The 12113-nt window shown below is 42.2% G+C and overlaps 1 protein-coding gene across 4 annotated transcripts in view; it reads right to left on the minus strand.

Annotated features, from left to right (window-relative positions):
* The window catches only part of Prpsap2 (phosphoribosyl pyrophosphate synthetase associated protein 2), a 34067-nt gene that overhangs the window by 14028 nt on the left and 7926 nt on the right, over positions 1 to 12113 (minus strand). For all 4 annotated transcript variants that reach the window (XM_021175813.2, XM_021175811.2, XM_021175812.2 and 1 more), the window contains 3 exons: positions 10492 to 10558; positions 6537 to 6709; positions 2355 to 2470 (listed from right to left, as the gene is read on the minus strand). In XM_021175813.2, coding sequence (XP_021031472.1) covers positions 2355 to 2470; positions 6537 to 6690 — 270 coding nt within the window. In that variant the 5' untranslated portion in view covers positions 6691 to 6709; positions 10492 to 10558. The remainder of the gene's footprint in view (positions 1 to 2354; positions 2471 to 6536; positions 6710 to 10491; positions 10559 to 12113) is intronic.

The raw sequence follows: 12113 nt of genomic DNA on the forward strand, positions 1-12113 counted from the left end.
AGAGAGAGAGAGAGAGAGAGAGAGAGAGAGAGAGAGAGAGAGAGAGAGAGCACACGAAATCCTTTAGGCACCTTGCTTTAGCCAGAAGTTTTTCTGAACTATTTCATGCACTTCTTTCTTTGCCTCATCAAATAACATCACACCCTGCCAAGAGACAGCATAGCAGCCAACAAAGCCCTTAATAAAACCAAAGGACTCTAATAAAAACAGACTCATTGTGTCTTCAGAGGATAAAACAGGGAATCTTATAAACAGATCAAGGTTTGATGTGAAAGAACCAAGTAACCTAGGAGGAAGCTATTAGTCCAAACAAGCAGCTCAGTAGCTGGCCAACAGGAGAAATGAGCTCCTGAGGAAGTCTGGGAGGAGAGAGCCAATTTGCCCAGAACACCGTTATGTAAGGAGCCAAGTGTTTAGACCAAGACAAAAGCCAAGTGCAGTAACTCCAACCTGGCCTGCACAGTAAGTGCCAATCTCACAAAAATAAGAAGTTACAGCCAGGTACAATGTGAACACTCAGGAGGTTGAGGCAGGAGGATTACTTGATTCCCACAGTTCAAAACCAGCCTGTGTAACAAACAGCAGCTCATCTCAAAATAAATCAGTAAATAAAAATTGAATGAATATCTATCAATCTATCTTCTATAGTTTTGTTTTCTTGTTTGTTTTTTTGCAACAAGGTTTCTCTGTGTAGCCTTGGGTGTCCTAGAACTTGCTCTGTATACCAGGTTGTCCTCAAATTCACAGATGTCAACCTGCTTCTGTCTCCCAAGTGCTGGGATAAAAGATATGCATCATCACAGCCCAGCATATTATTTTTAATTACTGGTTTTAATGTGTCTTATAAAACATGCAGATATTCTATACACCTTTCTTTCTTCTCTCTCTCTCTCTCTCCCCCTCCCCCTCTCCCTCTCTCCTTCCCTCCCTCTTTCCCTCCCCTCTCCTCCGCACCTCTCTCTTGGTTTTTCCAAGTCAGGGTTTCTCTGTGTAGCTCTGGCTGTCCTGGAACTCACTCTGTAGACCAGGCTGGCCTCGAACTCAAAATCCACCTGCCTCTGCCTCCCAAGTGCTGGGATTAAAGGCGTGTGCCACCACTGCTCAGCTTCTATACATCTTTCTTTTCAAAAACACTTCTAAATCACTTCACTATGGATGGTTGTGCTGGCTATCTTGACTGTAAACCTTAGAACCATCGGACCTTTGTGTCTATCTCCAAGAGTGTTTTCAGAAAGGTTTGCCTAAGGAGGGAAGAGGAGAAGACGGCTGGGCAGCAGCACTCACATCTGGGCTTCCTGACTGGGTGCTGTGTAAGCGGCTGCCTCATGCTGCAATCAAGCCTGCCTTCCCCACTCTGACAGCGCTCTGACCCTGTGGGTCAGCAGAGACCCTTCCTGCTTCAACTGCTTTTGTCAGACCCTTCTGTCCTAGTGCACAACAAGAAAAGCAGCTAATGTCATGCCTGCCAAACCCTGCCAAAGAAAGATAACAGCCAACCAGACAGAACCACCGCAAGACAAAGGACCAAAGACCAGGCCCATGAGGAAGGCCTGGACTGTCAACAAGGAAACATGCTTTAGAAATGTAGAAAATGCTGCCCTTAAATACATCATCAAGAAATGAAGCTCTCTGGAAAAGTTACTACAGAGAAACACTCCATGTGCTAACAACAGCTCCTAAAAGCAAAACACCAAAGTGTGGCACAAACCAAACATGTAAAAGGCTTCTAACTCGGCAGAGCGCAAACACTCCTAAGACTAGCAAATTCTGGAAACTTTTGAGTACGATCCTGGAATAGAATCTGCCTCTGCATGGTCCAACAAAGAAAGGGTCAGCTTAAGTAAAAACAGATCTTATTTTAGAGAGACAGTCTTCCTTCAGAAATCAACAAAAGAGGGCTGATGAAATGAGACACCAGGGGGAAAGGCCAGCAAAATGGATGAAAAAGTCAGTGATGAGAAACTCATATAAGGCAATAAATATAAGGAGAGGGGTGAAGAGGCAAGGGCTCAGCAACTAGCATTCTTCCAGGGACATGGATGCAATTCCCAGCACCACCTGGAGGGGCTCACAACTCCATTTCTAGGGGAGCTGATGCACACGTCTGGCCTCTAAGGGCACCAGGCACACACATGGTGCACATACCTACATGCAAACAAAACAACACACACATAAGCAAAATTTGGGGAAAAAAAAGAGCTGAGTGAAAAAAAAACTACAGATATGAAATTGTAGAGACTTGTACTTATGAAGTATAACAGAATACATAAAGTTTTTGTCTTTTAGGAAAAACTAAAAGAAACAGAAACTATATCATCCCAGAATATTAACATAAAGAGTTAGAGCTAGCTTACCTCTTCTTGAATATATTGTAACAGGAATGGGGAGGCTCTTAAATTATCCACTGGAATATTGAAGAAGCCCTGGATTTCCTTCTGGTGTAAATCCATAGTGATGAGATGAGTCAGACCTTCAAACATAAGCAAGTTAAACATGTCACAGTACCACAGGGACTCTAAGACACCTAGATAACAATGACCAAGCAAATACTGTCCTATCATGAAAGCCTGGCACCTCTGCTTATAATTTTGGTAATATTAGACGTATGATTTTCACTCCCATTTGATGATCAGAAGTAGGGGCGGAGAGATAGCTCAGCAAATAACTTGCAAAGAATTAAGTCTGGTTACCAGTACATGTTAGGAGGCTTACAACCACCTGTAATTCCAGGTCCAAAGGCCAAGACCCTCTTTTGTCCTTTAGAAACCAACATACATGTGCACATACCCATGCGCACACACACACACATAAATAAAAATAAGACCTTTGGTCAGGTAGTGGTGGCACATGCCTTTAATCCCAGTACTCAGGAAGACAGAGGCAGGTGAATCTCTGAGTTAGAGGCCAGCCTGGTCTACAGAGTGAGTTCCAGGAGAGCCAGGGCTACACAGAGAAACCCTGTCTCGAAACAAACAAACAAACGAACAAGCAAATCAACAACAAGCCCTTAAAGTACAGAAACAGCAGATAATCTTAACAAAGAAACATTTCTACAAGTGTGATTACAGCTGATTGTCCCTCCTACAATTTTCCTTAGCAGGGATGACAAAACCCAACATAAGATACCAAGACCTCTTCACCCACACTGTGACATCTGAAATGATTACAAGAAAAAGGTACGGGAACATTTAAGAAGTAGTATTGTCCAAAAGAGTAAGGAGCTGAACCTGTGTGGTCCAAGCCTATAAGAGAAAGGAGAGAGTGTCCAGAAGACTCAGTGAGCTAGCCTGTTCCTCTGTCAAAGCTTGCTAGTGTTTCAAAGGGGTTCAGTGGTTAATAATGTCAACTTGATAGGATTTACAATCACCTAGAGGTAAGTCTGGGAGACACATGTGAGTGACCAGTGTCTGCATGACTATGAGGGTTACTGAGATTACACTGAAGCAAGAAGGTTCATTGGGCCGGGTGTGGTGGCGCACACCTTTGATCCCAGCACTCGGGAGGCAGAAGCAGGTGGATTTCTGAGTTCAAGGCCAGCCTGGTCTACAAAATGAGTTCCAGGACAGCCAGAGCTACACAGAGAAACCCTGTCTCAAAAAACAAACAAACAAAAAAAAAAACCCAAAAAAAGATTCATTGGGTGACATCACACCTGGGCTGATGTCTGAGTGAATAAGGAGGAAGCTAGCTGAGCCCAGTATCTGTCCTTCCTCCCTTCCTGACTGCAAGTGCAGTATGGAAGGCCCCGCTACCTTAGCTTCTACGTGATGGATTATACTGGGAGTCAGAATAAACGTTCTCTCCCTCCAGGTGTGTTTGTCAGGTGTTCTGTCACATCAATAACATAAATAACTACTATGGTTCCTCAGGACTGAAGTTGATAGGGTTTATATTTTTTAAAGCTGTGTTTTGTTTCTGCCTTCTTTGTAAAGCTACTTTGGAAATGTATTCTATAGTGAGTATCTGTAAGAAGTGGTGACCTGGGGAAGTTTTAGTCCTTTGTCTGCACAAACTTCTGTGATGTATATCTCCCTTAATCATGTACACTCACATACAAGCACACACAACACAGACATCTGTTAAAGTATGTACAAACACATATAAAATTCTTAGGCTGCGGAATGAACATCCAGCCTACAGAACAGGAGAAAACCTTTGCTAGCTACATGTTAGATAGGGAAGGTGTTATTTAGAATATAAAGAAATGCACAAATTAAACAGCAGAAAAATGAAAAAAAAAAACAAAACAACCCCCCCAAAAAACAAACCCTCAAATTGCCAACCATTCCATAGGTGAACAGACTGAACAGACAGTTCTCAAAAGAAGTCATACAAATGACCAACAACTATACCCATGTGTTTGACATCTTGAGCCATCAGGGAAACATTAAAACTACTTTGAGCTGAATGTGGTGAGATGCATTCCTTTAAACTTTTCAATTGCTGTTTAAGGCTGACATGGTCACTTAGTAAGACCCTGTCTTAGAAAAAGCAAACAAACAGAAGACTGCCAGCCTTCGAGATTTCACCTCCCCCTAGTTAGAACAGCAACCACCAAGAAAGCAAATAACAATAATTGCTGTCAAAGACACGGCTAAAGAGAAACACTATTGCTAGTGAGGTATAAACTTATGTAGTCACCATGAAAATCAATGTGCAGGCTTCTCACAAAATTAAAAAGAGAGAGCTACCAGGGGCTGAAGGGACTTAGGGGTTAAAGGCAATAGTTGCTCCTCCACAGGACTTGGGTTCAGTTCCAGCACCCATCGGGCAACTGACAGCTGGAACTCTAGCTCCAGAGGATCTAATGCCCTCTTCTGGCCTGAGGGTACTGCAAACATGTGGTACACAGAAATAATTCAGTCAAAATAGAGATATACATTAAAAGAAAAAGAACTACCACCTATCCCAGTTGAACCACTGCTTGGCAGACATGAAGAGGTCTCTACGCTCTGCCACACAAACACTTGCATATCCACATATACTGCTGCTGTACTCACAAACACAAGAAAACGGAATCAACCTGATGTCCGTCAACAGATGAATAGATAATGAAATTGTAGCACATGTACACAATGGAATTTTATCCAGCTATAAAGAAAAATTACATTTGTAAAAAAATTAATCTTAAAATTATATTGAACAATAATGTAGGCTCAGAAAGACAAATATGCATGTCTTCTTTCATATGTGGATCCTACCCTTTAATACTTGCATATATTAATATGTAAGTATGGGTTGTGAGACTAGAAATGGTACCAGGGAAAAGGAAAAAGAGGTACTGAGAAACAGGAAAAAGTAGTAAAGCTGCCTTGCCTACACGGAGAGCTCCAGGCCAATGAGAGATCCTGTCTCGAAAAAAGGTGGCTGTCACCTGAGAACAGTGCCCAAAGTTGCCCCTTGACCCACACACATAATAACCTATACACAAATTAAAAAACATAAAAATGGGGCTGGTGAGATGGCTCAGTGGTTAAGAGCACCAACTGTTCTTCCGAAGGTCCTGAGTTCAAATCCCAGCAACCACATGGTGGCTCACAACCATCCGTAACAAGATTTGGCGCCCTTTTCTGGAGTGTTGGAAGACAGCTACTTACATATAGTAAATATAAATAAATAAATTATTTGTTCTTTATTTGAAATACTCTATTTAAAAAAAAAAACATAAAAATGGTTTTTACAATACTTAGGCTGTTACCTGAAAATGTTTAACAGAAAATAACATGTGGTTTATAAAAATACAACTATTTGTAAAATGAAAATGGTTCCTGTATTAAAGTCTAAAAGATTGAAAATTATTTTTCTCCTCTTGAAACTTGAATATTACTGAAAAAATATGACATCTCAACATGAATGTTAACAAGTAATTCAGGAAGAAACATAACAAAAGTTGTTATTATTTGTATCTTAGTGAATTGGAAGCAGAATTCCAATTCGAATAATTAGAATTCCAATAATTAGCAAATTACAGTTTTCTAATTAAACTAGACTCCAGCTTACCTGTGGTATACTTCTCATAATTTCAGATACCCATGATCCAAAACCACTTAATGACAAGTTCCAGAAAGAAATAATTGGCAAAACAAACCTCATGTCACCAGGAATAATGTCACCAAATCTTGTGATGTCCTTCTCTTCCCCTAGGACAGTGTACTGGTGCTGTATCTGCCACTTAGTGGTGTGTGAAACATACCACTGCGATACTGTGGGGCTGGCACACCAGGGTCTCACACAGCTAGCTGCTGAGTGACCAGCACATCTTTCCACTGTATAAACTGTTTCACTACTTGTACTTTCTCTAGAACTCTAGTCAAGATAATGCTTTGAAATTTCTAAGGTCAGAAACAAATCTGCCATGGTGGTGCAAAACTTTAGTCTCCTCCTTGGGAGGCAGAAAGAGGCAAATCTCTGTATGTTTGAGGCCAGCCTGGTTTATGTAGTGAGTTAGACAGCCAGGACTACATAGACAGACCCTGTCACAAACAAACAAACAAACAAACAAACAAACAAACAAACAAACAATCTGCCATTCTTACCAGCTTTGCACATCATAGAAGCCAGCAATTTTGAGACAATGGAGCCCCTTTTTCTCATTTTGCATTGCTTGCTATAAGGAAAGTAGGGGATCACTCCGATGATGCTCTTGGCACATGAGGTCTTACATGCATATACCATGATCAGGAGCTCCATGATGGTGGTGTTCACGTCCCTGAAACCCGTGGACAATGGCAGACACTTAGTATGTTACTTATGACTATGATACACTTAAAGCATTAGACATAAAAAAGACAAATATCAGCCAGGCGTGGTGGCGCACACCTTTAATCCCAGCACTTGGGAGGCAGAGGCAGAGGCAGGTGGATTTCTGAGTTCGAGGCCACCCTGGTCTACAAAGTGAGTTCCAGGACAGCCAGAGATATACAGAGAAACCCTGTCTCGAAAAACCAAAAAAAAAAAAAAGACCAATTCTTCTTCTTCTAAACTGCCTTCAGCTCCTGACCAGATGACTTCTGCTTTCTCACTAAAGAGAGGATCATAAGACAGCTTTCCGCACCACATGCACTCAGCCACTGGGCAGCAGAGGGGAACTCTTCGCAATCCTCTAAAGTCACACTCTAGTCGCCATCCCCTCACCATGCTCTGTGGAGGACCAGCGTCATCATCATTCCTCAATCTCCTGCCTCTCATCCTTAACAACTTGTGAACCGCGTCACCCCAGTTCTTTGCGTGTCTTTGTAGGACACCTCAGGAGAGAGATATATAGTCCCACTCTCCTTTTTTCTCCTATGTACACTTCAAAGAAGCTTTGGTCTCCAAAACAGCTCCCCAACTTTCATCAACAGCCTCCAACAATGGATTGGTTACAAATAGTCTTTCCTTTGCCTTTCTGCTTCTCAGCTGTGCTTACATTAGGTGCGCAGTGTCCTTCTGCCTCCTTCTGCTTCCTTTGATTCCTTTCTTGGTTCACTACCTGCCAAAGAACCATTCAATTGTCGTCTCCTCCGGTCACCCTTCACCTCTCAGGCTCTGTAAATGCTGGCCACTCTTACAGTCCTATCACTAGCCCAAGATTCCCTTCAGAAAGTAATCTAACTAGCTGTTGCTAGGCGCTTCCATTTGAATGTTAAAATCTAACTAAAGGAACCGTTCTTCCTTGCAAATGCCTACACCATCAGAAAACTTGTGACCACTACTTTGCTGGCCACACTGTTCCTCAGGCTACTCTGCATGAGCTCAGAGGTGGCTCGACATCTCTCTTCACAGGCCTTTGAATCTCTATTACCACCCCCTCCACTGGGCCTCCCACCAGTGCCCTCAGTTTATACTCCAAACAGAGCAGCTTGTTCTTTAAAGTGGAAGTCAGTGCAAAGGCCCAAGGGCCTGAACTGGTTCCTATTCTCACCCACAGCAGGAACCAGCACTCAGGGCTGTACCACTCAGTGCCTCCCAGGTCCCTCTATGATCTGCTTTCACACTCTTGACCTTGACATCTGCTCCACAAGCCTTCCTAGACACTCACTGCTCTCTTCACTGAGGCCTACCTTGTCTGCCCTCTGCCCTCTTACTACCATAACCCCAACTCTCTCCCATCAATTTTGTTTGTTTGTTGTTTTGGTTTTTTTCCGAGACAGGGTTTCTCTGTGTAGCCCTGGCTGTCCTGGAACTCACTCTGTAGACCAGGCTGGCCTCAAACTCAGAAATCCGCCTGCCTCTGCCTCCCAAGTGCTGGGGTTAAAGGTGTGCGCCACCACTGCCCGACAACTTTTGACTATGTTGAGGACTGAGTTTAGAGGCTCTTGAATGCAAGACAACCAACTCTTCTACCAGTGATTTACAGCCCTAGCACTCCTCATTTTGTGTTATATGTCACACAGCACTGATTACTTTTCGGTGTACCTGGTATCTATCAAACTCTCTGGGTTTTTGTTTTGTTTTCTCTGAAGAAGGTCTCACTATGCTGGGAGTGCCAACCTTTTGGCACTGTGACATGATACTGATGTCTATAAATGTGTTGGGCCACAGATGCACACAACCAGAAGGCTACAGAGCTAATATACCTTGTAGATGATACTAATTTGGAACTAATAATCCTCTTGCCTCAGCTTCTGAGTGCTGGGATTGCAGGCATGTATCACCTTTTCTGGTTTATCATGTTCTCTATATATAGTCCCTTACCAGATCATCAACTGTTCCAAGCATGAAAGCATCTCACACATGTAACAAGACCCCAGTTATTGAAAATATTCAACAAATATTGTTAATAATTGAATGCCAACATTTGGATGAGAAGGTTCTATGAACTAGCCTGATCCCAGATTAATTAAAGTAACTTCAGAAAAGCATTCTGTGAGGAAGGATAAGCAGGGGAACCTGCAATGAGTAGAAAGTCATCCTGAGGCTAACAAACCAGGAATACAAACAAGCTTACTACCACTAACTCAAGAGCAAATGGATGACAAGAAAATGTCAGTTAATGGGCAGAAATTGTCTTCATTTAAAATCTGTCTTAGGTTTCACTAGCTTAAACTAGTCATGACTAAAATAAAGTAAGGAGGAGCAGTACTGCTCAGTGGTACAATGCTTGGCCACCAATAGGATCTGGGTCTGATACTTACTACTGCTATTAATTCATCACCAAGTCAATCAACTAATACAATGAGGCAGCAGCTGAATGTGACACCATTACATCCTCAGTCTAGTTCTCCGCATCTCAGAAAGAAGATCCTGATATGCATGCACACTTTCTGCAACCTGGTTAAGACAGAGCTCAGTGTCCTATGTGGAGCCAAAAGACAGGCTCAGCTGACAACAGTTCTGCCACAGAAACTAATCGCCAACAAGATTCTTGATGGCTAGGAAAACTTAATAGAGTCTATCACTAAGAGCGTGCACTGTCTGCCACTTCCCTCATCAAGACAGGAGAGGGAGCTGGAGAGTTGGCTCAGGTTAGGACGACTTGTTACTCTTGCAGGAGATCTGGGTTCAGTTCCTAGCACCCATGTGACACTGCACAGCTATCTGTTACTCCGGTTCTAGGGGACCTAACATTCTCGTCTGGCCTCTGTAAGTGTGCACACATGTGGTACATGTACATACATACAGGGAAAATATTCATAAAGGTAAAACTAAATTAATAAACCTTTAAAAAAAAGAGAGAGAGAGATGGCCAAGAACTGTCCCTAATTCCAGTTCCAAAGGACTTAATACCCTCATTTGGTCTCCATAGGTACCAGAAATGCATGCAGTACATTTATATACATGTATGCAAAATGCTCATACACATAGAATAAAAACAAATACATCTAAGAAAACAAAACAAAACAATACAGAAGAGGAGATGCAGTAGATGCAGTTCAGCTGGTAGAGTGCTTTGGTAGCACGCACAAAGCCCTGGGTTAAATCCTCAGCACTGAGCATAGGGGCACACGCCTGTAGTCTCAGAACTCAAGTGGAGACAGGAGAACAGCAATTTGTTATTATTGGCACCACAGCAAGTTTGAAGCCAGAGATACACAAGGTCCTAACAAAACAACCAACAATAAACACCCAAACTAAACTAGAAAAGGGCAGGCACAGTGATATCTGCCTAGGAAGGCTGAGGCAGAGATGTCTCTTGACACTAGGAATCTAGGGATGGACTAAAAGCACAGCAGAGTTTATCTCTTTAAAAACAAAACAAAGTACGGCTAAAGGGAGAGAGGAACAAAGAGTCAGCAGTTTCACTAGAAAAGCTAGCAAAGGGGCTGCAGAGACAGCTCAGTGGTGAAGAGCACTGGCTCTCCTACTGTCCATGAATTCACAGTGCTGCTCTCTGGCTAAGATTCCACAGGATCTAGAGTCCACCATCTCACCCACCCATGAGAATGGTGGGGTTCAGTTGTCCTCATTTCTCAAATAAAAAGCCCACCAATCTTAAAACTATCTTCTCCTGCGTGGCCTAGTCTTCAGACTCTAATAGGCACACTCAAGAGGCAGTGAGAAAGCACTTACTTTGAGATGGTTTGGATGATAAATACATCTTTTCCTCTCACAGACTCCTGGATTTGAACTCTTGTTTCTAAAGGGAAAAGAAGGGAAGATATAGTTCAAAATGTTAAAACATGCACCAAGTCTGCATCAATTTCCAAACTTATAGAATAGAGAAACCAGGACGCCTGCCAAACAGCAGAACGCACTGACATGAAGCCTGTCGCCATTAATCATACTTTAGAATCAAATTTAGGCTTCTCCCCTCACAGTTAAGTAGTGTCTGCTATGTCACAGAGTATTCAGTCATGCAACCAGCATCAACTAAGAACAGAGGCATAAATAGAGTGTGTTGTTGGATAAAAGAAGACTGGTGACTATCCCTGCACTTAAACATTTGTAATTAGCAACAAGGGACAAATCCAGGATGGAACACTCCACGGGGTAGGTCTGCAACATCAACAGAGAGGAAAATGGCAGGGGTGGGTATGGTTCTACATCACAAGAGAAACCATGTCACCTTCTGGCCATTGTGGTGCTCGTCTAGAATTTTAATACCCAAGAAGCTGAGACAGGAGGATAGAATAGTAGAAGCTAGCCTGGGCTACAAAGTAAAACTCTGATCCATAAAACAGCAAACAAAAGCAAATCAAAAAATTTTTTTTAAAAATTCAAAAAAAAACAAAAAAAAACAAAAAACCAATCACTTGAGGCTAGGAATCATATAAAACTAGCAAAACAGCAAAAAGCCTTCAAAAGTCATAAATACAGCTAATTTCTTGAAATGTGAATAAAGTATTCTATTTATGTGCAAGAACTTAATGTCAGAGATGTGACCAGGTATCTAGGGATTGTGTATGGATGTCTACACCTCACTTTCAAATGCAACATTTAGATAAAAAAACCACCAAACCTATATAGTAGATACCAATACAGCCGTCATGGCACTATTCTTTCAATTAGTTCATATGTTTGAAAGTTTTCATTAAAAACGTTTGCAAGCCAGAGATGTAGCTCAGTGGCAGAATGCTTTAGTGGGCTCTGTGCTCTGTGGTGATGGCTAAGGCAAGAGGATTTCAAGTTTAAGGCTAACATGGGCTACATTCTGAGTTCAAGGCCAGTGCTAGAACAATGGCTCAGTGGTTAAGAACACCAACTGCACTTCTAAAGGTCCAGAGTTCAAACCCAAGCAACCACTTCATGGCTTACAGCCGTTAAAGCTGAGTTCAAGGCCAGCTTGGGCTATGTAGTAAGGCATTGATTCTAAACAAACAAAGTCGTTAGAAAAAAAAAATAGTGTGCTTACAAAGGAATGGGATGTGATGTTACATATGAGTTTTAGAGACAAGAGGTCTGGATTTAAATCCTGGTACTGATACTCATGGGGCCTTGTATCTATCTCTGACCCAGGATTTCAGTATCTACAAACAGTAAGGAATGTAGAAGTTAGTTCCTCTGCAATAAACCAATGATTTTCCATCCATACTTTTGAGCCTGGGAGTGAAGGAGCTTGCCCATAGCCCCACTCTTCCCACAGCTCTCCCTCATCCAGTCTCCCTGAAAAGAACCTCCCCAGATTTCAATCACACGTTGCCCAGTAGCAACCATTTTAGGAAAACTAGGAGAAAAAGGGTTTTTTTGGTTTT

This window comes from Mus caroli, chromosome 11 (genome assembly GCF_900094665.2).
Source record: "Mus caroli chromosome 11, CAROLI_EIJ_v1.1, whole genome shotgun sequence".
NCBI lineage: Eukaryota > Metazoa > Chordata > Mammalia > Rodentia > Muridae > Mus > Mus caroli.